Source organism: Cololabis saira, chromosome 19, assembly GCF_033807715.1.
Source record: "Cololabis saira isolate AMF1-May2022 chromosome 19, fColSai1.1, whole genome shotgun sequence".
NCBI lineage: Eukaryota > Metazoa > Chordata > Actinopteri > Beloniformes > Belonidae > Cololabis > Cololabis saira.
Window position 1 is genome coordinate 5063173 of NC_084605.1, and position 25994 is coordinate 5089166.

The following is a 25994-nucleotide window of genomic DNA, read 5'->3' on the forward strand; positions in this document are numbered from 1 at the left end:
GGAGAAGAACTTCATATCAAACCCGCGAGGAGAAAGAAACACGACACAGTGCCACGATGAGATGAAAGACAGTAAAAACTGTACCCCATCAGAAGATGACTTACTTCTTTCCGCAGGAACATCTTTCCTGGGTTGTTGAAGTAGGAGAAGTAAACGCCAGCAGAGAAACGGTGGAGCCTGAGAGCGAACGCCGTCATCGTCTGGAACTGCAGAGAAACCCGACAGAACAGACCAGAGTGCAAAGGTCACTTCATGTACTGTCGTGTTTAAGAGTTAGTACCTCTGTTTTCATCCTATTTGAGTGTGTAGGTCTCCGTTTCCAGACAAATACAATGTCAGATGAACAAGAACTTGGGGGTTGGGCGATATGGACCAAAAGTAATATCTCAATATTTTCTAGCTGAATGGCGATACTCGATATATATTGATATTTTTTCTGTGCCATAATTGGGGTTTCCCCCAAAGCATTATAGCATAGCATCCTCTGTTAGCATCTCTGTTAGCATCTCTGTTAGCATCTCTGTTAGCTTCATGTTTTTCTGAGGCAAACCCTTAAAAAAACAGTCAGTTTTAATACAAAGCCTCGTGCCAAATGTCACACAGGTTCCTTTATTAACAGAGGTCTGCACAATATCAAAATGTATAAACAAATGAAATAAAAATAAACTGCCTGCAGATATAGAATAAAAATGCTTCTTGAATAAAATAAAACAAATATCCCTTTCCTGCATAACAATTAAATTAAAATACGCTGTGCAATTAATACAATGTAGACAGTAACAGTCAGACTTTTCCACTGAGGTTGACAATTGTGCAAATAACAAACATTTGTGCAAATCTCAAATAAAACATTCAAGTCAATTTGTAACAAAATAAGCTATATCAAAATCAGAAAAAAATATATATATATATTTTTATAATCGATATAAACGATATTGTCTCGTACCATAACGCGTTGAAAATATATCGATATATATTAAAATCTCGATATATCGCCCAGCCCTACAAGAACTTCAACTTTACCATCATCTATTTAACAAAATTGAGCTAAAAAGTCAAAGAGAAGTGGACAAAAGAGCTGCAGCCACATCTGCTAATTGCCATCAGCATGTGTGCAGACCTCTAGAAAAGTGTTTGTGCTAAAATAGATCGTTACCAGAACAGTTACAAAATGTGTTCAGATTGGAGGATGAGGACAACAGACTTAAACTTGATTTCAAACATACTTTTGCAAGGCTAAACAAAAACAAATGTGTATTTCTGTTACAGGTGTAAAATTATGGCAATGGACAAAGCAAGGAACTGAAAAGTTGCACAAGTTTGTATCAGCTTAAGAAAATGTTAAAAAGAAAAGATAAGTGCCTACAAAAAAGAAAAAGAAGAGTGGTATTTTTGTTTGTTTTCTTGTTATAAATATGTGTATAGATAGATTGGTGTTCAGTAAGTCAATGTAATTGTATTAACAGAGAGGGGCAGGTATCATATGTTTTCTTCTTCCTGCTCCTTTTCTTCGATGGTGATAATTGTGTACTTCATGGAATTTTGTACAACATTATTAAGAATATATAACATGAGTGGAATAAATGAAATGAATGAAATGAAATGCAGATGTTTAGTCAGTTCACTGGTCTGGAGGATTCAGGCAACGCCAAGAGGAAAAAACATCAGCAATGGTATTAGAGAAGCAACCGTTGCTGCACTTCAGTTGGAAAAGGTTGTTAACAACCTCCAAATGATCTGGGGTCCAATGTTGATGATTATTACTTATTTACTATTTTAAGTGGGAAAGATTCAACACGGTTGTCAATCTTCCAGCAGATGTACCCCCAAGAACGGACACCAAAAGTGTCCATCTACAGGACGTCCATGAGCATGATGGATGTTCAGATTCATGGCAGCACAGTCAGCAGACTGAGCCAGTAACGTTTGTTTTAACTAAGGTTCATAAAACTGTATCTGGTGGAGGGATGATGGTCTGGACCTGGTGTTCATACAGCAGGTCCATCGCTCTGACTTAAACATGCATGACGTTTGGTGCTGAAATGCAGAGGTGGGTAGTAACGAGTTACATTTACTCGTTACATTTACTTGAAGAAGTTTTGGAAATGTTTTACTTTTAGGAGTAGTTTTTAATCACTATACTTTGTACTTTTACTTGAGTAGATTTGTGAAGAAGAAACTGTTCCTCTTACTCCGCTACATTAGGCTACGTTGAGCTGTTACTTTTCTTTTATTCCTTTTATCCACGTACACGTCAATCTCATGACATCACTGGTGATTCTTTGGTAAAATGTTAGTTTTTGCATGTTTTGTCACATTTACACAGACTCAAACACACACAGAGTTTCTATGAGTTCATGTTTGTTCTAGTTCTGTCCTGGTTAAAAAGAAAAGTACAAAGGCTTGAAATTTTGTGCTACTTGTGCTTAATTTATTTTTGATTCTGTTTTTATTTTATTTATTTTATTATTTATTAAAGTACTTGAATTTACTTTACTATTTTAATTTAAGCTATTTTTTATTTTTTATTAATTCTAATTTATTTTATTATTTTATTGATTTAATTGCCTGAAGATGATTATTTTGTACTTTTGTCTGTTTGAATGGTTGTGTTAAAAAATAAATCAGACGTTACTCAACAGTTACTCAGTACTTGAGTAGTTTTTTCACCAAGTACTTTTTTTAGTTTTACTCAAGTAATTATTTGGATAACTACCGTATTTTCTGGACTATAAGCCGGCATCCGCTCTATTTAAAAAAAATAATTAAAAAAAAGATACACAAGCCACACCCGCTTTATTTAAAAAAAAAAAAAGATATGCAAGCCGCAGATATTTATGTTGTGTAGATATTTACTACATGTACAGAAGGATTTTGAACTGTAATGATGTACATGTTTGTACCTAAATAGATCCTTTCCTACACTGCAAAAACTCAAAATCTTAACAAGAATATTTGTCTTATTTCTAGTTAAAATGTCTCATTTTTTAGTCAAAGAAAATCTCATTACACTTAAAAACAAGACTGTTCACTGGAAAAAACAACAATTTTTCACCTGTTTCAAGTAGATTTTCACTTAAAATAAGATTTTTTTGCTTGTAATGAGAAGATAACCGGTATTTATTTATCTATGTATCCGTTTGAAATCTGCTTCTACCTACTTCTATCTGCTAAAGAAGAAGTAGTTGGTTAGAGAGCCCATTTATCGAATGTAGAGAAAAAAAGTCGAAATGTCGAGAAAAAAAAGTCAAAATTTCTAAGAAAAAAGTCGAAATGTAGAGAAAAAAAGTCGAAATGTTGAGAAAAAAGTCAAAATGTTGATAAAAAAAGTCAACATTTTGAGAAAAAAGTCGAAATTTTGTTGAAAAAAGTCAAAATGTTGAGAAAAAAAGTCGAAATGTTGAGAAAAAAAAATCAAAATGTCGAGAAAAAGTCGAAATTTGAGAAAAAAGTCAAAATGTCAAGAAGTCATCTATGTATCTTTTGAAAACTGCTTCTACCTCCTTCTATCTGCCAAAGAAGAAGTAGGCGTATTCTTCTTTGCATTTATTTAAGTTTAAGTTTAAGTTTATTTTATTTATAACAGGGACAATACATATTAATGAACATATACATGTAAATATGCTATGATTTATAGCCAACGGCTAATTTTCATCTTTAGTCCCTTAGGCAGGTTAGTGTCAACAACATAAAATACTAAAATCAATAAAACAACAGTAACGACAAGTAGAAACAGTAGCAGGAGGAGCAATTACAAGTGTCCTTAAAAACACAATAGACAGAAAAGGAAAAGAAAAGCAACATCATGAAAAGTATACATGTTTTAGGCACGGTTGTGGCAACAGTGTTGTTAATTATAATTATAATTATAATATTTTGTCTTAGTTTTGATTCTAATTCCAGTTAGAGCGCCCCGAGCGGTGGAGAAAAATCCACGGAATAGCTTTGTATACCCGCATGTTGAAAACCTATGAAAAAGTAGCGGCTTATAGTCCAGAAATACGGTACTTTTTACTTCTAATTGAGTCATATTATTCTGAAGTAACAGTACTTTACTTGAGTACAATGTTTTGGCTCCTCTACCAGCTCTGCTGAAATGAGGAACACTAAACGTGTGTAAAAGCCGGGGTTACTCACTGAGAGCCGGGGCGGCCATGGGTGGGGGTCGGGGATGTTCTGGAGGACGGGAGCCGGCCTCAGAGGAGGGGGCGGGGTCTCGGGTGGAGGAGGCGGAGGCGGCTGCGAGCGCTGGGAGGCGAACAGGTCCTCCAGGGGCGCTGCTTCTGCTTCATGCTGTTGGAGATGACCCGGGGCCCCCGGGGGGGAGACCGGGGAGGAGGAGCCCACTGTTTCTGCAAGTTCAGACGCATGTGGAAGTGAGTTCTGAGTAGGGATGGGCGGTATGGACTAAAACAAATTATCACGATCATTTCTGCCATTTATCCCGATAACGATAAGAATGGCGATTAAAAAAAATACCAATTCAACTCCATCTTTGTAACTATAAATCTATCACCACATTCAGTCTTTGAGCCAAAACACTGCTCTAAAAGATACTAAATACTACTTAAACGTCATCAATGGGAATTTATCTTTCTTTCGGGCTCATTTCTTTTTTCTTTCTTTCGGGCTCCTTCCTTCCTTCCTTCCTTCCTTCTTTCAGGCTCCTTCCTTCCTTCCTTCCTTCCTTCCTTCTTTCAGGCTCCTTCCTTCCTTCCTTCCTTCCTTCCTTCCTTCCGGGCTCATTTCTTTTTTCTTTCTTTCGGGCTCCTTCCTTCCTTCCTTCCTTCCTTCCTTTCGGGCTCCTTCCTTCCTTCCTTCCTTCCTCTTTCGGGCTCCTTCCTTCCTTCCTTCCTTCCTTCTTTCGGGCTCCTTCCTTCCTTCCTTCCTTCCTTCTTCGGGCTCCTTCCTTCCTTCCTTCCTTCCTTCTTTCGGGCTCCTTCCTTCCTCCTTCCTTCCTTCTTTCGGGCTCCTTCCTTCCTTCCTTCCTTCCTTCTTTCGGCTCCTTCCTTCCTTCCTTCCTTCCTTCCTTCCTTCCTTCCTTCCTCCTTCCTTCCTTCCTTCCTTCCTTCCTTCCTTCTTCCTTCCTTCCTTCCTTCCTTCCTTCCTTCCTTCCTCCTTCCTTCCTTCCTTCCTTCCTTCCTTCCTTCCTTCCTTCCTTCCTTCCTTCCTTCCTTCCTTCCTTCCTTCCTTCTTCCTTCCTTCCTTCCTTCCTTCCTTCCTTCCTTCCTTCCTTCCTTCCTTCCTTCCTTCCTTCCTTCCTTCCTTCCTTCCTTCCTTCCTTCCTTCCTTCCTTCCTTCCTTCCTTCCTTCCTTCCTTCCTTCCTTCCTTCCTTCCTTCCTTCCTTCCTTCCTTCCTTCCTTCCTTCCTTCCTTCCTTCCTTCCTTCCTTCCTTCCTTCCTTCCTTCCTTCCTTCCTTCCTTCCTTCCTTCCTTCCTTCCTTCCTTCCTTCCTTCCTTCCTTCCTTCCTTCCTTCCTTCCTTCCTTCTTCCTTCCTTCCTTCCTTCCTTCCTTCCTTCCTTCCTTCCTTCCTTCCTTCCTTCCTTCCTTCCTTCCTTCCTTCCTTCCTTCCTTCCTTCCTTCCTTCCTTCCTTCCTTCCTTCCTTCCTTCCTTCCTTCCTTCCTTCCTTCCTTCCTTCCTTCCTTCCTTCCTTCCTTCACGTTGTGCGTTGATTTAACGCAGGACATTAAATCATCTTTACACAAAAACTTCATCAACGGGAATTTATCGTTTTTACCGTGAGATACAAATTCTTACCGTGGGGAATTTTTTTGACTGTATATCGTGAACAGTAAAATATCACCCATTCCTGGTTCTGAGCAAATGAAAAGCACGTGAAGAACTGGAAGTGTGAGCAGAGCTGTCTTACCTGAGCAACTGGGACTTTATTCTTCAGTTTGGCCAGAGCTTCCTCTTTAGGGTCGTTGTTCTTCTTCACAAATGCCCTTCCGGAGGGTCTGCTGGGGGCGGAGCAAAACATCCACGTACAAACATCAGTGGACGACGCCTTAGCTGGGTCATGAGATTTACAGCTGTTTGGTTTATAGGCAAGGTTACGGAAGAGTATCAGGGCCAGGCAAGAGAAAAAAAATTTGAGAGTGGAAGATTTTTTTTTTATTGTGCACTTCGAGAAAAAAGACGAAATGTCGAGAAAAAGTCGAAATGTCGAGATTGTTGAAATACAATTTCAAGAAAAAAGTCGAAATTTCGCCTTTTTTCTCAACATTTCGACTTTTTTTTTTTCAACATTTCGACTTTATTCACGAAATTTCGACTTTTTTTCTCAACATTTCGACTTTTTTCTCGACATTTCGACTTTTAGTGCATAATGAAAAAAAAATCTTCCTCCTCTAAAATATTATTTTTAATTTTCTCCTGCCTGGCCCTAATACTCTTCCGTACAAGGTCGACAAAGAGAGTGAAGAAAAACTTTGCAATTTTTAAATGTTTTGAATCGTTTTCTCTGGAGGTAGATTTGTTTCTTCATTATTCAATCAAAAAATATATTTTCAATTTCAATTTAAAAAAAAAAATCACTTTAATCAAAGAAAATGATTTCAATCAAAGAAGAAAAGTTTTTGAATGAAAAACAAAATATTTGAGCCTCAAAAAATGCATTTGAACACTGTTTTGCTTTGATTGGAAATGTTTTCTTTGATAAAAGTGAAGTTTTTTTGTTTGAAGCAACCTTTTTGATTGAAGTAGTGTTGCTTCGTGTTTGGGCCATATTATGGGTAGGACATTTGTGTCTTTATCATCTAATCAAAAGTTGCTTCAAAAAGAACAAAAATATTTTCAATCGAAAAAAATCACTCGCCCTCGTTTTCTTCACTACCCCTAAATTTTGCGCGTTCCCGTGAAGGTAGTGGTGTCCCAATTCCTCTTTTCACCTAGGGGGAGTGGGCATAAGGAGGGCTAGGGGCTGAAAATATCCCCTTCACATCGAGGGATTTCACATGCTGACTTCGCGAGCGAGGGGGTATGAAAATTTCCCAGAATGCTTTTCGTCGTCATTTGCGGACTGAATCCAAAAAAAAAAACATGGCGGACATTTCTTAGTGAATAAATCAATATTTTGAGATAGTTTCTGCATAAAAATGCGTTTTGATTACATTTCTAGCGAGAAATATATATTTTACTTTCATAATATTCACTCAGTGAATGTACATAATCACTTTTTTGTCCGTTGTTCGCGAAGAATCGCGCTAGAGTAAAGGCTGTTAGGTTACGCCGTAGGCTCTGCGTCGATTTGACTGAAGCATTTTTTTGTGGGAAATAGAGAGAAATAATCCTGTGACTCGTCAGATTTGTTTTGGATGTTTCTGATATAATATCTTTCAGAAACCACAAAGCTGTTATCTGGGTAATTTACACACTTTCAGATAAAGCTGAAGTGAAGATAGCAGAGCTGTTTTATGGTTCGGCGTTAAATCGACGCAGAGCCTACGCCATAGGCTCTGCGTCAATTTAACGCGAACCCATAAGCTCCAGAGCCGGCAGGCAGAAATCTCTCGGCGGCTCTTCTCATCTCCGAAAACGTCGAGTCAAATTTCTTAACAGGCGTTATTTGGATAAACTGAGCCCAGGTTGGGGATCTTAACGGTTACTTTTACGCCTGAAAAAATATTAAAACTTAATAAAGTGGCATATTAACAACGCTACAGCTGAAATTAAAACAGCTTTTGGCTCTCAGCTTCCTGATCAGGGTAGGGATGAAAACGAGGGGTAGGGGGAGAAATGGGACAGGCACCTGGGCCAAGTGCCCTAAAATCTGCCCCTTCTTTTTTAGGGGGTAGGGAAGAAAAGAGGGTGAAGAAAAGTAGTAGGAGTATTGAGATTGGGCCTAAAGCTCTTGTATCTTTGCTCTTTTGAAGGGTATTGACCCCAAAGATTGTGCTAGATCCAGTTGGCTTGATAATACAATACAATAAAATGGTAAAACAAGGATTAAGCACAAGAATTAGAAGTTGAACATGGTTTGAATGCATTCCTTGGTGCTGAAGCCGAAGATTGGAAGTGGTTTGTGTTCCATCGTGACCAACGTTGTAGTGCTGCAGCTGACCTGACGGGCTCGAAGGGTTTGGGCTCGGGCTGGGGTCTGCTGTTGTACATCCTGATGATGTCCCTGATGTTGGAAGTTGGTTCTTGTCGAGGGTCTTCGGCAGGCTTTGGAGCCGGTTTCTCTCTCTGGTTATGTGCTTCTTTGGCCCTAGGTTGCCTCGCTGTAGAAGAAAAGAAGGAGAAACCAGATTAAACTAATAAAACTAAGAAACCTAAACATTATATTGTTTGAAACCTTCACAAAAGACCCGGCCTGTTTAGACCTGGACACACGAAGGCCTGGGACGGCGCCCCTGGTTGGAGACCAAAACCCACAAGCTGCACCTGATAATATCTGCTTTAAAACGTGGGAAAGAGGGACTAGATCAGGGGTCGGCAACCCAAAATGTAGAAAGAGCCGTATTGGACCAAAAAACACAAAAAACAAATATGTCTGGAGCCGCAAAAAGTGAAAAGTCTTGTATAAGGCTTAGAATGAAGACGACACATGCTGCATGTATCTATATTAGTTATAACTGGGGGAAGATTTTTTTTTTCATTATCCACTTCGAGAAAAACGTCGGAATGTCGAGAAAAAAGTCAAAATGTCGAGAAAAAAGTCGAAATGTCAAGATTAATGTTGAAGTACAATCCTGAGAAAAAAGTCGAAATGTTGAGAAAAAAGTCGAAATGTCGAGGAAATAGTCCATTTCGTGAAAAAAGTTGAAATGCTGAGAAAAAAGTCGAAATGTCGAGGAAATAGTCCATTTCGTGAAAAAAGTTGAAATGCTGAGAAAAAAGTCGAAATGTCGAGAAAAAAGTCAAATCTCGAGAAAAAAGACGAATTGTCGAGAAAAATGTCGAAATGTTGAGAAAAAGTCAAAATGTCGAGAAAAAGTCAAAATTTCGAGAAAAAAAAAAGTCTAAATGTCGAGATTAAAAAGAAAAGGAAAAAGGAATAAAAAAGAGAAAAAAAGGAGAAAAAAAACAGAAAAATGAAGAGAAAAAAAGAAAAAAAAGAAAAAAAAAAGAAGAAAAAAAAGAGAAAAAAAGGTCAAACATTTTTGAAAAAGCTCCAGGAGCAACGACCCCTGGACTAGAGCCATCAAAACGCCATGTTTCTAGGTTAAAATTAAATCTGATTCCGAAGTAAGTGGCTGGTTCCGGTCTTTCTTTCTGCTCGTTCCCTCGCCCGTCTGTCTCCATGACGATATTCCGTGCTGGGCTTGTTTTCTAAACAAAGTTTCAAGATGGCAGCACGCAGAAAACGCTGGTCAAGAGCAGAGACCATTTATTGTCTAGACATTGCTCGTTATTTGTTATTCTAACTTAATAATTCCTCTCCTTTTTTATGCTTCATTATGTGAATTTAAATGCTTAATTTATTTTGTTATTCATATGCACCTTTTAATTCTTAGAGCCCCTTGTTTTTTGTATTCCTTACAAAAAACAAGTCTTTTCATATTGCATTTAAATTAATATTTGTCCATTACCCTCTTTGAGAGTTTGTATATTTTCAATAAAGTTTTGGTTAAGTTTCTTAAGTTTGATGGGCTCTTTAACTCAGGACTTTGAAAAGTTTACATTAATTCATTGTGTCGTATGAACACACCCAGAGAAGGATGTGCCAGCATGTAGACCTCCAAACTGGACTGAAACTGGTCTAAGCGCTGTGAGCGTGTGCTACAGAACCTGACCCACAACCACCAGATGAAGCTGATGTATGGTGCAAAAGGTCAGTGCTAAGAAGCTTTGGTGGGTAAATCAATGCTGCAGTATCCTGGGACCAAGAGAGGACTCCACTTAAACTTGTCAGTATAACACTATCTCTGTATATTCACTAAAGGTACTGACAGCTCCATCTTCTTACCTTCAGGTTTAGCCAGTACAGGTGGAGGTGGGGGCTGCTCCCGCCTCGGTGGACTGGGGGGAGCTTCTTGCCGTTTTGGGGTTTTGCGTTCACCTTTGGGCTTGAAGCCTGGAGAAGTGAGATAGTGAGGGCAATGAAGCTGATCTAAACAGTTTCTCTACATATGCTGAGACATTACCGCAGTCCACCTGCTGTAAAGACTTGAAATGAAATCATTACGCTGGTACTCATGGGGCTGCAGGAGCACCACAAACACTGGTGAGCTTGAGGTCTGATGGACATGTGATGGAGGTATGACTGGTACCTAGGGATGGGCGGTACGGACTAAAAGATTTATCACGATAATTTCTGGCATTTATGCCAATAACGATAAAAAAATACCAATTGAACTCCACCTTTGTAACTATAAATCTATCTCCACATTCAGTCTTTAAATATTGAATACTCTCTAAATAAAAATTTCTTTTTTTCTTTCTGGCTCATATCTTTCTTTCTGGCTCATATCTTTCTTTCTGGCTCATATCTTTCTTTCTGGCTCATATCTTTCTTTCTGGCTCATATCTTTCTTTCTGGCTCATATCTTTCTTTCTGGCTCATATCTTTCTTTCTGGCTCATATCTTTCTTTCTGGCTCATATCCTTCCTTCCTTCCTTCCTTCCTTCCTTCCTTCCTTCCTTCCTTCCTCCTGCTCTCTCCTTCCTTCCTTCCTTCCTTCCTTCCTTCCTTCCTTCCTTCCTTCCTTCCTTCCTTCCTTCCTTCCTTCCTTCCTTCCTTCCTTCCTTCCTTCCTTCCTTCCTTCCTCCCTCCCTCCCTCCCGTACGTTGTGCGTTGATTTAACACAGAACCATAAATCAGTTTTACACAAAAACGTCATCAAGGGGAATTTATCGTTTTTACCGTGAGATACAAATTCTTAAAATAAAATATCACTCATTCCTACTGGTACCCCTTTTCCACCAAACCGGTTCCAGGGCTGGTTCTGGTTCTGGACCAGTGGTGAGTTTGGAACCGGGGCTTTCTGTTCCCACTGACAAAAAACTGTTTCTGGGCCAGAAAAAACAGTTCCAAGGTAGCACCAACTCTTTGCTGGGCTAGAGGAAAGAACCGCTTACGTAAGACAACCTGTCTTTTAGAGATAAGTCCATATTAGAGCAAATATGTTGTTGCTCCAACTTTGGAGCCAATGCAAACGCAGCGACGTAACTGACGTTTACAGTGACGTAATGACGTGGCTCCCCTTAGCACCTGAGCTATGGAAAAATAAACCGATTCTCAGCTGGTTCGCAAGGTGAACGAGTTGTGAACCAGTACCAGCACTGGTGCTGGTGGAAAAGGGGTATGGGGCACTGTTAGACCATTACAAAGACACGAAAGCACTGTGTGTATGCAGAAATAAGTTTATAGAATTGCTTAACTGCTGAACAGACCGATCTTCTGGAAGTGTTCTTTCTTGTCTCTGAAGGACTGCAGTTCTTCTGGATCTGTCAAGTCTTCTTCTCTGTCAGGCTGTCAAAGCAATGCAGATGAAGAGGGAACCTTATGACTGGAACATTCACAGAAATAAGCATTATACTGTATGTTCTTATGTATGAAAACAGATGACAAAGGACTAAAGCAACTGAATAAATCCTAAAAACAATTTTTGTATGTTTGTGACAGTGTACATTGTAAAATATGCCAGAATTAGGCAGTGCCACTGCTACAGCCTTCAAGAGTTTGATTTCCCAGCCACAGGGAGACAAACTGATAATGGACTACATTGTTGGAGATTTACAGCCTCTGAGTAAAGTTGAAAAGCCACTAAGACAATACATGATTGTATACAGTGAACAGTTTTAGGATAGTCTGGCGTTTCATCCGTACTTCTGTTGGACCACCGTCCATATGATTATGAATTCATGACCTATGTGAGTGGGTGAACATTTCCGGCCAAGCCAAAGTTTATGACCCCCGCTGCACGGCTCCAGACCAGAGAACAGACTCCCTGAAGTTTACGACACCAGGGGGGGGGTCAGACAGAGTGGAGCCCCCACAAAACCAGCAAGGTTCCTGCCAGACCTGAGGGGGGAACAAAGGAAAAGACAACGCAAAGGGACCAGAGAACAGACTCCCTGGGGTTACGACACCAGGGGGGGTCAGACGCAGTGGAGCCCCCAGGAAACCAGCGGGGGTCCTGCGAGTCCTGAAGGGGGGGGACTGTCCCTTACAGTAAAACCGCCCCCAAGCCCAAAAGCGGCGAGCCCCCAATCACTGGCCAGGGGCTGGTGACGTCATCGCAGCCCGCGGAGCTCAAACTCCCGTTCCTGCCCAGCGCTCTTCTCTTCTCTTCAGCCAACGAGCCAGGACGGATGAGCTTTGCTGTCCAGCAGCTTTTTAAGAGCTGTGGGGGGGGGGATCCAAAGAGCCGTCGAGGCCCGCACCGGCCGGGCGTAAGGTCCGATCCCAGAGCGCTGCGCTCTGGACTCTGTCTCCCTGCCTAACTCCTTTCTTTTTCCTCCGAGCCCTGTCCTCTACTCAGGAGGGAGCCAGAACCCGCCAGGAGCTCCAGCCTTGGGCCGCGAGGCCCTCCCGCTGCCCGGCGACACACAACACGGGACGAGCCGACGTTCTGAAGGGAGGAACCGGCCCCCGTGCGCAGTGAGGCGGCGTGTTGAGGCTACGATCAGGACCAGAGAGAGCCGGTGTGAGGTTGCTCCAGCCACTGTTCACTTTTTCTTTGAAGTTAGGAGCAGGAGAGAGACTGAGCGGCCGCTGAGACTGAGGATCCCCCTGCCAGGAAAGCGGCGGGGGGGATCATAGCCGACCCACGTGAGCTGGGAGACCGACGGGGAAACTCCTGCAGGACTGCGCCCGCAGGCGACGGAGCCTGCAGCCTCAGATCCGGACTTCCGAGGACGCGTGAGCTGCGTTCTGGGCGATCAGTCACTTAGAACGGTGTAGACCCGAATTTATGCTTAATGAAATTACTGTGTGCATATTACGGTTATTTATTAATTTGGTGGCGCCGTTTCGCCGGTTGATCACGGTTTAATACACCGGGATCACCATCCGGTCTAAATTGCACGTGGCCCAAAGGGGGCTCCGCTCTGATACCGAAAAAAAAAAATTAAAACTGTAAAAAAGAATTTTCAGGTTCAAATTTTATTTTCAAATTAGCAAAACTTTTGGCCTTGATTTGGCTGCATACTTTTCCACTAGTACCTAATCTGCCTGGCCCTGCTCGCCTAAACTTGGAGCTTTGCAATCTAATGTGTTTTCAAAGTATTCCTTTAATTTTCTTAGTAGTGACCAGAAAGACCTGGCGTCATGTGGCCAGAAATACCTGCCTTCACGTGATTGAGTCGTGACCAGACGTACCTGTGGCTCGGGCTGCTTGTAGCTGGAGCTCCGTTTTTTAAGTGCAGGGGCTTTAGGCTTTGCAGGTGGAGGTGAGGGGGATTGCGGGGAGGATGAACGCGAGCGTTCCTTTGCGCGACGCGTTGACTGTCGTCGCCACTGCCTCTCTTCCACCTGCTTTCTCTCCTGCTCCTTCTTCTTCTCCTGCTCCTTCTTCTTCTCCTGCTCCTTCTTCTTCTTCTGCTCCTCCTGCGTCTGCTGTTGAGACAGCGTCATCGCCTGCATGGTCATCTGCTGGGCCTGAGGCCCGAGAGAGAGGGAGGAGACAGATTGACAGTAGGTAAGGAGAGAAGACAAGCTGAGCCAGAAGAAACTTCCACCGACATGGATCTGACCATGAGGAGGGCCTGCTGGTTGATGAGCGCTTGCTGAGTCGCTGCCATCTGCATGGGGTCGCTGGCTGGAGCCTGGGGGAACATCATGCCTGGCAGGGAGAAAAATGATGGTACAAATGATTAAAAGGAACTAAATTACCTTTGGTAGCCAACAACATGAAGTGACACAGATGCAAGAGATCAATAATTACAATGGTAATATATAGTTAGCTTCTCTTTTTTTCTCTTTTGTCCATGTTGCAGCATCCTCTGCTGGTGGCGAAGAGCATCTCTGAATGCAAAACACCGGATCCTGCAGTGTGGGAGTGAGGGGGGCAGGGTAACGGCCCCTTTTGGGTGGGGGAGAAGCTTCGTCCCTCAAGACTCCTCTCCCTGGCCCTGCCCCTTTTCAACCTTTCCCCGACCCTGCACCCCAACCTGGGACTTTTCCTGAATTTCACAGCTAAAGTATATTTACAAACATTATTTGTTCACCTGGCATCGCTGGCATCGCTGGCATCATGGCCGGTGCACCGTATGATGGCATTGCTGCAGCTCCTATAAGCACAGTAATGTACAATAACATGGAGGTCAGAAAAATGGGATCCTAATCAACCATCGGTGCTGCTACTTTTTATAAAATCCACAACTTTGATGTTTCATGAGATATATACTGATAAATAAAGATTATTATCCATTGTAGTTTGTTGTGCTGGTCTGCCCCCTCCTTTTCTCTCCTGTACATGTTCGCAGGCCAGAGCTTCAGGAGCTTCAGTCCTCAGTTCTTAGTTCTCCAGCTAAAGGATAATATCTGGTCCCCTCCTCTATCTGTTCTTCCTTTCTTACCTATCTCCCTCCTCTTTTCCCCCCTGAAGGATCCCCCCCTTATGTTCCAGGTCCTGATAAAGGTTCCTTCCCTCTTAAAAAGGGCAGAATTTCTTGCCACCGTTTGGCTTTAAGGTTTTTCTCCCGGCATTGTTTATGTAATAATTGCTCGGGGGGTCATGCTCCTAGTCTTTGGAAAGCGCCTAAAGACAATTAGTACTGTAATAAATAAATACAATTGAAAATAAAATTGAATTAAAACTTCACAATCAGAGAACAATGACCAAATGTGCTCTTATGTACTTCTTAAAAGGAAAAGACGGTCCTGGTTCCCCAGTATGGAGGATTTTTTTGTGCCAAAATTAAATAAATAAATACATAGTTAATTAATTAAAATGGGAATGAAAAATATCATTAATTAATTAAATGTGTCATTAATTAATTAAAATTAGAATTAAATATGTCATTAATTAATTAAAATACAATTCATTTTAAGTAAAAAATATATTTATTATTTCAGCATTTAATTAATTAATGACACATTTAATTAATGATTTTGTGTTGCGTGTCAATCATGAATCGTGAAACTGACAGTTTTACATTTCATGATTCACACGCAGCAACACGAAATCATTAATTAAATGTGTCATTAATTAATTAAATGCAGTTTTACATTTCATGATTCACACGCAGCAACACAAAATCATTAATTAAAGGTGTCATTAATTAATTAAATGCTGAAATAATACATTTTAATTAACTAATGACATATTTAATTCTAATTTTAATTAACTAATGACACATTTAATTAATTGATTAATTAATGATCTGTTTCATTCCCATTTTAATTAATTAATGATGTATTTATTTATTTAGGTGTTGGTTGTAATGTGATGATGCTCTAAAAATTCTGGAAAACTACCTGGATAAGCACCTTCTTAGGTTTGGGTTAATGAGGTTTAAGTGCCGGATTATCTTGTTTTATTAGTGCTGCTGTGACGTTGACATGGTTAAAGTAAGCCGTTAGCTTTTATCTGGACTAAAACAAAAACTGATATTTCTAATTACTGACAAAAAATACATAGAGAGGATATTTCCTGGGTATAGCTGTGTCTGTCTTCAATTGTCACTAAGCTGACACCATGCAATGTAACTGGAAAAGATATCAAGTGTTTGAGAGGAGTTTCTACGCAAGAGTATTAGGAGAAAAATAAAAATAATATTTTAGAGGAAGATTTTTTTTCCATTATGCACTTCGAGAAAAAAGTCGAAATGTCGAGAAACTTGACTTTATTCACAAAATGTTGACTTTATTCACGAAATTTTGACTTTATTCTTGAAATTGTATTTCAACATTAATCTCGACATTTTGACTTTTTTCTCGACATTTCGACTTTTTTCTCAAAATTGTACTTCAACATTAATCTCGACATTTCGACTTTATTCACGAAATTTTGACTTTTTTCTCAACATTTCAACTTTTTTCTCGAAATTGTACTCAACATTTTTCTCGACATTTCGACTTTGATCACGATATTTTGACTTTTTTCTCAACATTTCAACTTTATTCACAAAATTTTGACTTTTTTCTCAACATTTCGACAATTTTCTCGAAATTGTGTTTTAACATTAATTTCGACATTTCAACTTTTTTCTCAACATTTCAACTTTATTTAGTGCACAATAAAAAAAAATCTTCCTCCTCTCAAATATTTTTTCTCCTGCGTGGCCCTAATACTCTTCCGTAAGTTTCAGATCTGTATTTTGAACAAATAAAATCTAACCACTTACCCATTGGATAGCTCGGCATCGTCATCGGCATACCTGCAAAACACCATATCTTTCACAGACTGTTGTTTAAAAATGTTACTGGAGATTGTAACGTTCCAGCTCGGCCTAACGTTACTCCTTCCACGTCTGACAAGGCCAAAGTTTTATCAACCGTAAACACATGTAGCTAACAACCCAGTCAGGAATTGGTTAATAAGGTGAAATAAGCAGAATAAAACACATTCAAAAGTTATTATAAGTCAGGTTTAAAATGGGACACATTAAAAAAATAAGAATCACAAGCGGTGGTCCCTGCTCTGTTTTGCTTCCTCACTTTTTTATTTGTACCGTGAAGGTTGAGACTGTAGTGTGATTCTATCCTTCTTTCCTCCTGCCATGCTCTCTCCTTCCTTCTTTCCTCTTTTCCTCCTTTTTTAACCTCCTTTACTCCTTTTTCTTTCCACCTCCCTTTCATCATTCGTTCCTTTATTACCTTCTTTGCTTTTCCTTCCTTCTTTCCGTATTTTCTCCATTCCTTCCTTCTTCCCTCCCTTCTTTCTTTCCTTTTTCTCCATTCTTCCCTTCCTTTCTCCCTTCTTTCCATCTCCTCTCCCATCTTTCCTCCCTTCCATCTGTTCTCCCTTCCTTACTCCCTTTCCTACTTCCTTCCTTCTTTCCTCCTTTCTCCCTTCCTTCCATCTTTTCTCCCTTCCTTACTCCCTTTCCTACTTCCGTCCTTTTCTTCTTTTCTCCCTTCTTTCCTCCCTTCCTTCTTTTCTCCCTTCTTTCCTTCCTTCCATCTGTTCTCCCTTCCTTACTCCCTTTCCTACTTCCTTCCTCCTTTCCATCTTTTCTCCCTTCCTTACTCCCTTTCCTACTTCCTTCCTTCTTTTCTCCTTTCTCTCTCCCTTCCATCTTTTCTCCCTTCTTTCCTCCCTTCTATCTGTTCTCCCTTCCTTACTCCCTTTCCTACTTCCTTCCTTCTTTCCTTCTTTTCTCCTTTCTTTCCTCCCTTCCATCTTTTCTCCCTTCCTTACTCCCTTTCCTATTTGCTCCAAAATAAGAATTCCAAGCGGGGGTCCTTGCTCTGTTTCTCTCTCATCCAAGGGTCCCTGGGCTAAAAAAGGTTGAAGAAATTGATCTGGTTGTTCTGATGATCTGGTTGTTGTGATGATATTTCTGACCAGATTCAGCCCTGACTAAAGCAAAGCGGTGCCGGTGTATAGCCAGCTTCCCTACCAGCTCCATACATGCCGGGGTGCATGGGCCCAATCCCACCTCCGCCCCTCATCCTTCGGTTTAACATGGCTACTCTGTCCATGTCCTGCACACAGACAAACACAAGAAAAACAGTTGGGTTACCAAAGTTGGCCTGGGACCCCGGAGCATGCCCAGTTCACCTGCACCACACACTGACCTGAGGCCCGTGGTCCAGCACCGGGTGGAACAGGTCATCAACATACGCATCCATCTGCCGACCCCGCCCTGCAGATAATAGCACACAAGAGGCTGCTCATCGATGATGTCACCACCATATATACATAACATCGTTACTGTGAAACAGACTTAACTATTCACAAAGTTCTACAAGAGTCTGGGATTTGGTTTCATCTGGGAATCATTTTGTTTCTGTTTGACACATTGGTCCAATATTTGATTTTTTTCTCAGTAGTAAGTACTGAAAGTGGGCAGTTTTCTAAATTAAAACAGCTTCAGTTCCCCTAGGGCAGGGGTCGGCAACCCGCGGCTCTAGAGCCGCATGCGGCTCTTTAGCGCCGCCCTAGTGGCTCCTGGAGCTTTTTCAAAAATGTTTGACCTTTTTTTTTCTTTTTTCCTATTTTTCTTATTTTTTCTTCTCTTTTTTTCCTGTTTTTCTCTTTTTTCCCCTTCTTTTTTTCTCTTGTTTTTCTTTTTTTTCTTCTTTTTTTCCTCTTTTTTTCTTCCTTTTTCCTTTCCTTTTTAGTCTCGACATTTTGACTTTTTTCTCAAAATTTTGACTGTTTTCTCAACATTTCGACCTTTTTCATGAAATTTTGACAATTTCCTCGACATTTCGACTTTTTTCTCAAAATTTTGACTTTTTTCTCAACATTGACTTTTTTCATTAAATTTTGACAATTTCCTCGAAATTTTGACTTTTTTCTCAACATTTTGACTTTTTTTCTGGAAACTGACTTTTTTCTCGACATTTTGACTTTTTTCTCAACATTTCGACTTTTTTCTCGTCATTTCGAATTTTTTCTCGTCATTTTGACTTTTTTCAACATTTTGACTTTTTTCGACATTTTGACTTTTTTCTCAACATTTCGACTTTTTTCACAAAATTTCGACTTTTTTCTCGAAGTGCATAATAAAAAACAAAATCTCCCCCCAGTTATAACTAATATAGAAACATGCAGCATCTGTTGCCTTCATTCTAAGTCATACAAGACTTTTCATTTTTCGCGGCTCCATACATATTAGTTTTTTGTGTTTTTGGTCCAATATGGCTCTTTTAACATTTTGGGTTGCCGACCCCTGCTAGGGTGTGTTTATTTCTTGATGTTAGAGCAGTGGAAGGAGGTCCATATACCATTTGCTCTTAAAAGATCATTGTTTTAAGACGCTCTGATATCTCAACATGCATCACTGACCTTCTTGCGGATAGTCTCTTTCCCAGGAGTTTCCTTCAAAAGAAGGAAGTCCCGGGGCTTGCATGGGCGGTGCTGGTGGGATGAAATCATCCAGATCTGTAGATGGCATCCTGGAGACACACATTTCATTTGAAGAGTTGCATTAGATGCAAAAAGTGTACAAAAAAGTAAAAAAACAGAATACAGAATACAAGTTACATACATTCTTACAGACGAGTTTCAATAAGCTTACTTATAAAACACCCATACCTACTTTAATAACTGTTCAATACAGTGATATATTACTCAATTATATATATATGTATATATAAGTATAATAAAAATCAAAGAAATCAAAGCAAACAAAAGAAAACAAAACAAAGGCCCATCATTTAGTTGTGCTACTGTCTATGTACAGTATGTACTAATAGAAGTAATTATAATGCATAGTATTACATTATCATTACTTTACTATAATACTACAATATAATAGAGAACAATAGACAGCAATGATATAACAATATACTTGAATAACTATATAAGAGTAGATATGATATATATATACTGGTTCATATATTTACCTCCAATTATATACATAAAAATTACTATAAATCTACATATCGACATATAACTATAAATCTATATACTGTATTTTCTGGACTATAAGCCGCACCTGCATAAAAGCTGCACCCGCTCTATTTAAAAAAAAAGATAGGCAAGCCGCAGATATTTATGTTGTTAGATTAGATATTTACTACATGTACAGAAGGATTTTGAACTGTAAATGATGTACATGTTTGTACCCAAATAGATCCTTTCCTAAGTGTCTTTCAACACGGCAGCAACTTTGCTGATTAAAACGGGACAGAACCAAGAGACAATAACCGATATTTATTTATTTATCTATTTATCTGTTTGAAATCTGCTTCTACCTACTTCTATCTGCTGAAGAAGAAGTAGCGTATTCTTCTTTGCATTTATTTTGTCTTAGTTTTGATTCTAATTCTGGTTCGAGCGCCCATTTATCGAAATGTCGAGAAAAAAAGTCAAAATGTAGAGAAAAAAAAGTCGAAATGTTGAGAAAAAAGTCAAGATGTCGATAAAAAAAGTCAGAATTTTGAGAAAAAAGTCGAAATTTTGTGAAAAAAGTCGAAAATGTCGAGAAAAAAATCGAAATGTTGAGAAAAAAAGTCAAAATGTCGAGAAAGTTATCTGTTTATCTGTTTGAAATCTGCTTCTACCTCCTTATATCTGCTAAAGAAGAAGTAGCGTATTCTTCTTTGCATTTATTTTGTCTTAGTTTTGATTCTAATTCCGGTTAGAGCCCCCCGAGCGGTGGAAGAAAAATCCACAGAATAGAATAACCTTTGTATAAGCTGCATGGTTGAAAACCTATGAAAAAAGTAGCGGCTTATAGTCCAGAAAATACGGTATATTAAGAGAGATTTAGATACACAAATACTGTACGTATAATACAACTCAATATATCCATATACATACCTACATATAACATATCTATATCCATAATATAAGTCTATATATCTACATATATTAATAAATGTACATATCTACATGTTTATTCGCATCTGTATTTTGAATAGAATGTTTCTTTGTATCTTTTTTTAAATGGTGATATGTTTTGACTTTGTTTTAGCTCCAAGTTCAGACTGTTCCACAGTTTCATCCGCAGGTCGACATATATAATATATAATATTATATATATATATATATATAATACAGAAGCTCTTCAGTGTTTGTGCTTCTGTTGAGAACTTTAAAATTAAACTGACCGCTTATGGAGCCAAATCAAGGCCAAAAGTTTTGCTAATTTGAACCTGAAAATTCTTTTTTACAGTTTCAATTTTTCAATATCAGATCTTTTTTTCAGTTTCAGAACTTTTTATTTCAGTTTCAATTCTTTTTTTCAGTTTCAGATCTTTTTTTTTTTCAGTTTCACATCTTTTTTTTTTCAGTTTCAAATTTTTTTTTCAGTTTCAGACTTTTGGCCCCGATGTGAAACTGAAAAAAAAGATCTGAAACTGAAAAAAAAAAGATCTGAAACTGAAAAAAAAAAGATGTGAAACTGAAAAAAAAGATGTGAAACTGAAAAAAAAAGATTTGAAACTGAAATAAAAAGTTCTGAAACTGAAAAAAAGATCTGATACTGAAAAAAAAATTGAAACTGTAAAAAAGAATTTTCAGTTCAAATTTTATTTTCAAATTAGCAAACCTTTTGGCCTTGATTTGGCTCCATTCCCCCTGAGGTTGTAGCTTCCCTCTCTTTCAAAAAATACCCCCTGTATATGTCCCGGTAATGAATTATCATGAATTATCACGTCCAAAATATGACTTATTCTGTCAAAGGACTGGCCTAAAAACAAGTGATAGTTGTGCTGCTTTACCTGTCTGACTGCCTGGTGAACAGGTAGTCGGAGTTTGTAGAGGAGGGGGTCCCTGGTGGGGGCAGAACTTCAGCCTCGGCTCCGGCCACCAGATCCATGACAAAGTCTGAGCCAGAGAGTTCAGACCAGCCCTCATTGGTTACAAGGGACACTGACCACCCATGCACCGCCTCAGTCACACCTCTAAAACATCAACATCACATGGAGAAGGAGAATCAACCATCAAATACATCCAGAACCACTAACCCCACCCACCCACCGGGGTCTCCTGCTGAAGACCAGCTGGGCAGAGCAGGAAAAGAGAGGTAGGAAAGAGAGGATGAGGAACAGAGAGAGGAGACACAGATATAGTCAAAGGTACAAAAGACAAGATATTAGTATTAACTATCCGTGAGGAGAAACACGTAGAGTTCTATGTACTGATACATGGTTAGAAATACATCCATACCAACCAGGTACTACATCCATACCAACCAGGTACTACATCCAGAACTACAGTACATCCATACCAACCAGGTACTACATCCATACTGATGAGGCATTGTGGCTGACGTGAAACTCCAGCTTCCTACCCCCTGCAGGGGCGACACCTTGGAACTGGCTTCAACAAAGACTTGAACCACGGGAATGCCATATGATGAAGTTCCTGACTGACTGATATGTTAATACCAACTGCTTTGGCCACAGATTTGAATCATTACCTTAATTCAATTCAATTTTCAATTCAAAAGTTGTCTCTAACGCTTTCCAGAGACCCATACCCAGAACATGACCCCCGAGCAGTTATTACATAAACAATGGCAGGTAAAAACTCTCCTAGTGGGAGAAAAACCTTAAGCCAAACAGTGGCAAGAAAAACTCCCCTTTAGGAGGGAAGAAACCTGGAGCAGGACCTGGATCATAAGGGGGGACCCTCCTGCCGAAGGCCAGACTGGTGGGTCGGGGACGGCAACAGCACAGCAGGCAGGTGGAAGCAGCAGCGGGATGACCAGGGGTGGGGACCGCAGGCCAGCACGCAGCTCCCGAAGCTCCGGCCCAATCAGCAAGTCCCAGGTTGGGGTGCAGGGTCGGGGAAAGGTTGAGAAGGGGCAGGGCCAGGGAGAGGAGTTTTGACGGACAAACCTTCTCCCCCTCCCAAAAGGGGCCGTTACCCTGCCCCCCTCACTCCCACACTGCAGGATCCGGTGTTTTGCATTCAGACCATTAGAACACCCTATGGGGGTAATTTAAAACTTAGTGACAGTCATGCCAAATGCCCGATAACGGCATTTGGCCACAGATCACATCTGACTGTAAATTGTTTTTGTCTCTCACTTGTTTATTCCTGCCTTTTGTACTTTGAACTTACTGTATAAAAAGTCGTGATTCCAACCACTCTGGTTCATTACACCAACCCAAACACGCGCTGCGTAGGTCTGCTCACCGGCTTACTGAATAAAACTCACTACACCACAGCGGACTTCTGAACTGGTTTTGATAATATTCTTCAACAATACCAACCAGGTACTACATCCAGATCTACATTCATGCCAACCATGTACTAAATCCAGAACTACAGCCATACCAATGAGGAATTACATCCAGAACTACATCCATACCAACCAGGTACTACATCCATACTCAAGAACCAGAAAAATCAACCAGCCAGCAACTACACCCAGAACTTTGAACCTGCCAGGAACTACGTACATCCACAACTATGAACCAGTAAGGACATACCTCCAGAACTATAACACAGTGAGGAACTACAACCAGAACTATAGATCCACCAGGAACTTCATCCAGAACCATAACTGGTAGACAGACATTTGTTTGAAACTTGAAGAGTACCTGCTGTGAAGAATCCATGCGGCCAGCTCCTCTCCGGTGGTCCATGACTCAACTTCAGTCGTCAGACTCTCATCTGGAAGAAAATGTCATCAGTGTCAAACAGCTTATTCTTGAGTCACGGTGGTCCCGTCTGAAGCCACGTGAGGAATGTTTTACGTCCGTTCTCACCTGTGAAGGTGTTCACGTCAAGCAGCATGGTTCCCTTCCTCCGATTGGAGGTCCACTCTAGTTGGGTGGGGGGGTACATGCGAGCAGCGGGGGCCGGTAGCTGCAGAGACGTCAGCAGCTTGTGTTGGCAGAGCGACCGGCATTCCCCTGGACCGCGGTCAGACACATACCTGCAGGTCAGGTGGACACTGGATGTTAAACTATAGTATTACATTGTTATATATAATAGTATGGTGATATAATTTGGTTATATGTTATAATATTTTATACAAATTATGTTATATTAGGATATTACTATATTTATTATGCTATATTTATATGATATCATGCTACACCACTCTATATGATAATTATTTATTTATTCACTCTCGAGTCTCGAATCAATATTCTCAATTTATGTATCTATTCTCATCACCTTATTTACACTCAAACACGGCACGCACACACACACACACACACACACACACACACACACACACACACACACACACACACACACACACACACACACACACACACACACACACACACACACACACACACACACACACACACACACACACACACACACACACACACACACACACACACACACACACACACACACACACAGATGCTGTCTTTTGTCATCGTTTGCACTGTATGTTAAAAAAAATAAATAAATAAATAAAATGATCTCTGCTGGCCTCAAAAAAAAAGTTCCCACAGCAGCACGGTGAACTCCTGATTCTCTACCCGCTGTTTAACTTGCAGAGCAGGGGCCCGTTTCACAAAGCAGGTTTAGTGAAAACTCTGAGTCTGTTTCCGTTTCACAAAGGGAGGTAACTCAAACCAGAGAAAGAGGGGTAACTCTAGCCTGTTTCACAAAGAGAGGTAACTTAAGCTCTCGGTCAGTTACCGTAGTAACAGACTCTCTGAATCTAACCTGGTCGGGACCAGGTTTATTTCAACGAACCTGGAGTTTCTCTCTGTCTCCTCCCTCAGTGGCGTCAATTCAGCCAATGGGCCTTTACGCAATACACATCCGTTTTCTGCACCACGGACAGCAAGCGGCAAAGTTAGAGAGCAGAAAAGGCTTATCTAACAAACGCAATTTAACTCGTTCACTTTATTCACTATGTCAGTGCAACATCCCAGTTTAACTTCAAACAGTTAAAGTCCAAATGCAAAAAGGAGAGGGAGAGTAAAAAAAAGTCAAATATTTCCCTTAAACAGATGAGGATTTATATCTTACTTTGAGATGAACTTGCATAATTAATCCATCAGTGGCTAACAGCCTGGTTAATATCTTCTGGACCATCACTTGCCTTCTTTCTTTCTTTTTTTTATTGCGTGGTTGTCTGCTTCCTTTTCATTTTTGTAAGTTAGTAACACTGCAGAGCGCACTAAAAACGAGATTGATAGCGACCACTGTCGTCAGGGACGCTGGGACATTTCAAGATATGAGGGGGGGGTACAAGTGTTGGGAAAGATAGGCTAATACGTAGTGAAATCCATCATGTTGTTCTGATATGCATTTGTAGTTATTTTATATGTATGAATTAATAGAATAAATCAATACAAATAGATACAGAGTAATTCCATAAATGTATTTAAAAAAAAAACATTTACATTTTCCCCTGAAGCCGAGGTGTGGCAGCTGCCGTACCCAATTGACGGCCCTGATCTAAATGACATTAAAATTTCATTTTTTTTTCTGAAATATGCTCTCATACTCGCTATACGTACGTATTAACACTTCTAACTCCAGTGGCGTGAAGTATGTGGATCTTCAGACGCAAACTAATGTTTCCTCAAAGGGATTTTGTAAATTGAAAAGATAAATAAAGTTTAAAATAAAAAAAATAAAAAGTATGTCGCTCTTTTGTGTCGCCGGTTGCCATGGTGAATCCTTGTATCAGCGCTCTACTGATGATGGCTTTTTATATCCCTCACGCTCGCGCTTAACTTCAGGTGAAACTACTTAGAGTTGAGTAAATTACCTCAAATCCGCTGTTCTGGAACCGAAAACTCAGAGTTTCCAATCTCAGAGTAGATCAACTAAGAGTTCAGGATTAGACTCAGCGTTTGTTGAACCTGCTTTGTGAAACGGACCCCAGAAGGCAACATTATTTGTCGTCACGGAGCTTATAATCAACAGCTGCTGCTGATTTGTGGATACTGAACTCTATTACTGACAAAGATAAAAGTTGCATGTATATTGAATCTTTTTTTTCCCACATCAATTACAAATCTGGGCTATTGTTGGCATGTTTGTTGGACAAATGTTTTGGTGTTCTCTTTGAACACAACAATACTTGTATTATCAAACATACTGCAAATGAATCAGCACTTATACGTATAGATGGTGACTGAATAAAGTGACAACATGCTATGCCAAAAAAAAAAAAAAAGGTGTACACTGGGTAAATGGCAGCACATTTCTTTCCAAATGTTGATGTTTGTGAATCTGCAGGTCTGGATCCAGACCCTAGTGGTCAGTAGAGGAACTGCAACCTTGTTTACTGCCAGGTTGGCTTCAACCCAAAAGCTAGAATGTTGGTGCTTGTTGGCATCAAGGAAAAGTTTATTTGGTTGTTTTGGCTACTTAATTTAAACGGTTTCATAAGCTTCAACAAAAAAAACAACAGAACACACCGTAAACATCCAGTAGGAACGATGCTGGCTAGTCACAAACTGTTGGAAGCTACTTCATCTTTTAAACATTCACCAATGTAATTACACTTTAACTGCCTTTTGACCTTTGTCACATCCCGGCTCAGAGG

The 25994-nt window shown here is 40.1% G+C and overlaps 1 protein-coding gene across 1 annotated transcript in view; it reads right to left on the bottom strand.

Annotated features, from left to right (window-relative positions):
• The window catches only part of LOC133419754 (unconventional myosin-XV-like), a 93660-nt gene that overhangs the window by 997 nt on the left and 66669 nt on the right, over window positions 1–25994 (bottom strand). The window contains 18 exon segments of the mRNA XM_061709168.1: window positions 85–179; window positions 181–206; window positions 4134–4274; window positions 4277–4352; window positions 5872–5959; window positions 8065–8224; window positions 9913–10020; window positions 11340–11408; window positions 13266–13548; window positions 13644–13732; window positions 14118–14180; window positions 16239–16271; window positions 17457–17541; window positions 17635–17702; window positions 18851–18960; window positions 21232–21414; window positions 23062–23134; window positions 23230–23399. Of these exon segments, the coding sequence (XP_061565152.1) occupies window positions 85–179; window positions 181–206; window positions 4134–4274; window positions 4277–4352; window positions 5872–5959; window positions 8065–8224; window positions 9913–10020; window positions 11340–11408; window positions 13266–13548; window positions 13644–13732; window positions 14118–14180; window positions 16239–16271; window positions 17457–17541; window positions 17635–17702; window positions 18851–18960; window positions 21232–21414; window positions 23062–23134; window positions 23230–23399 (1920 nt within the window).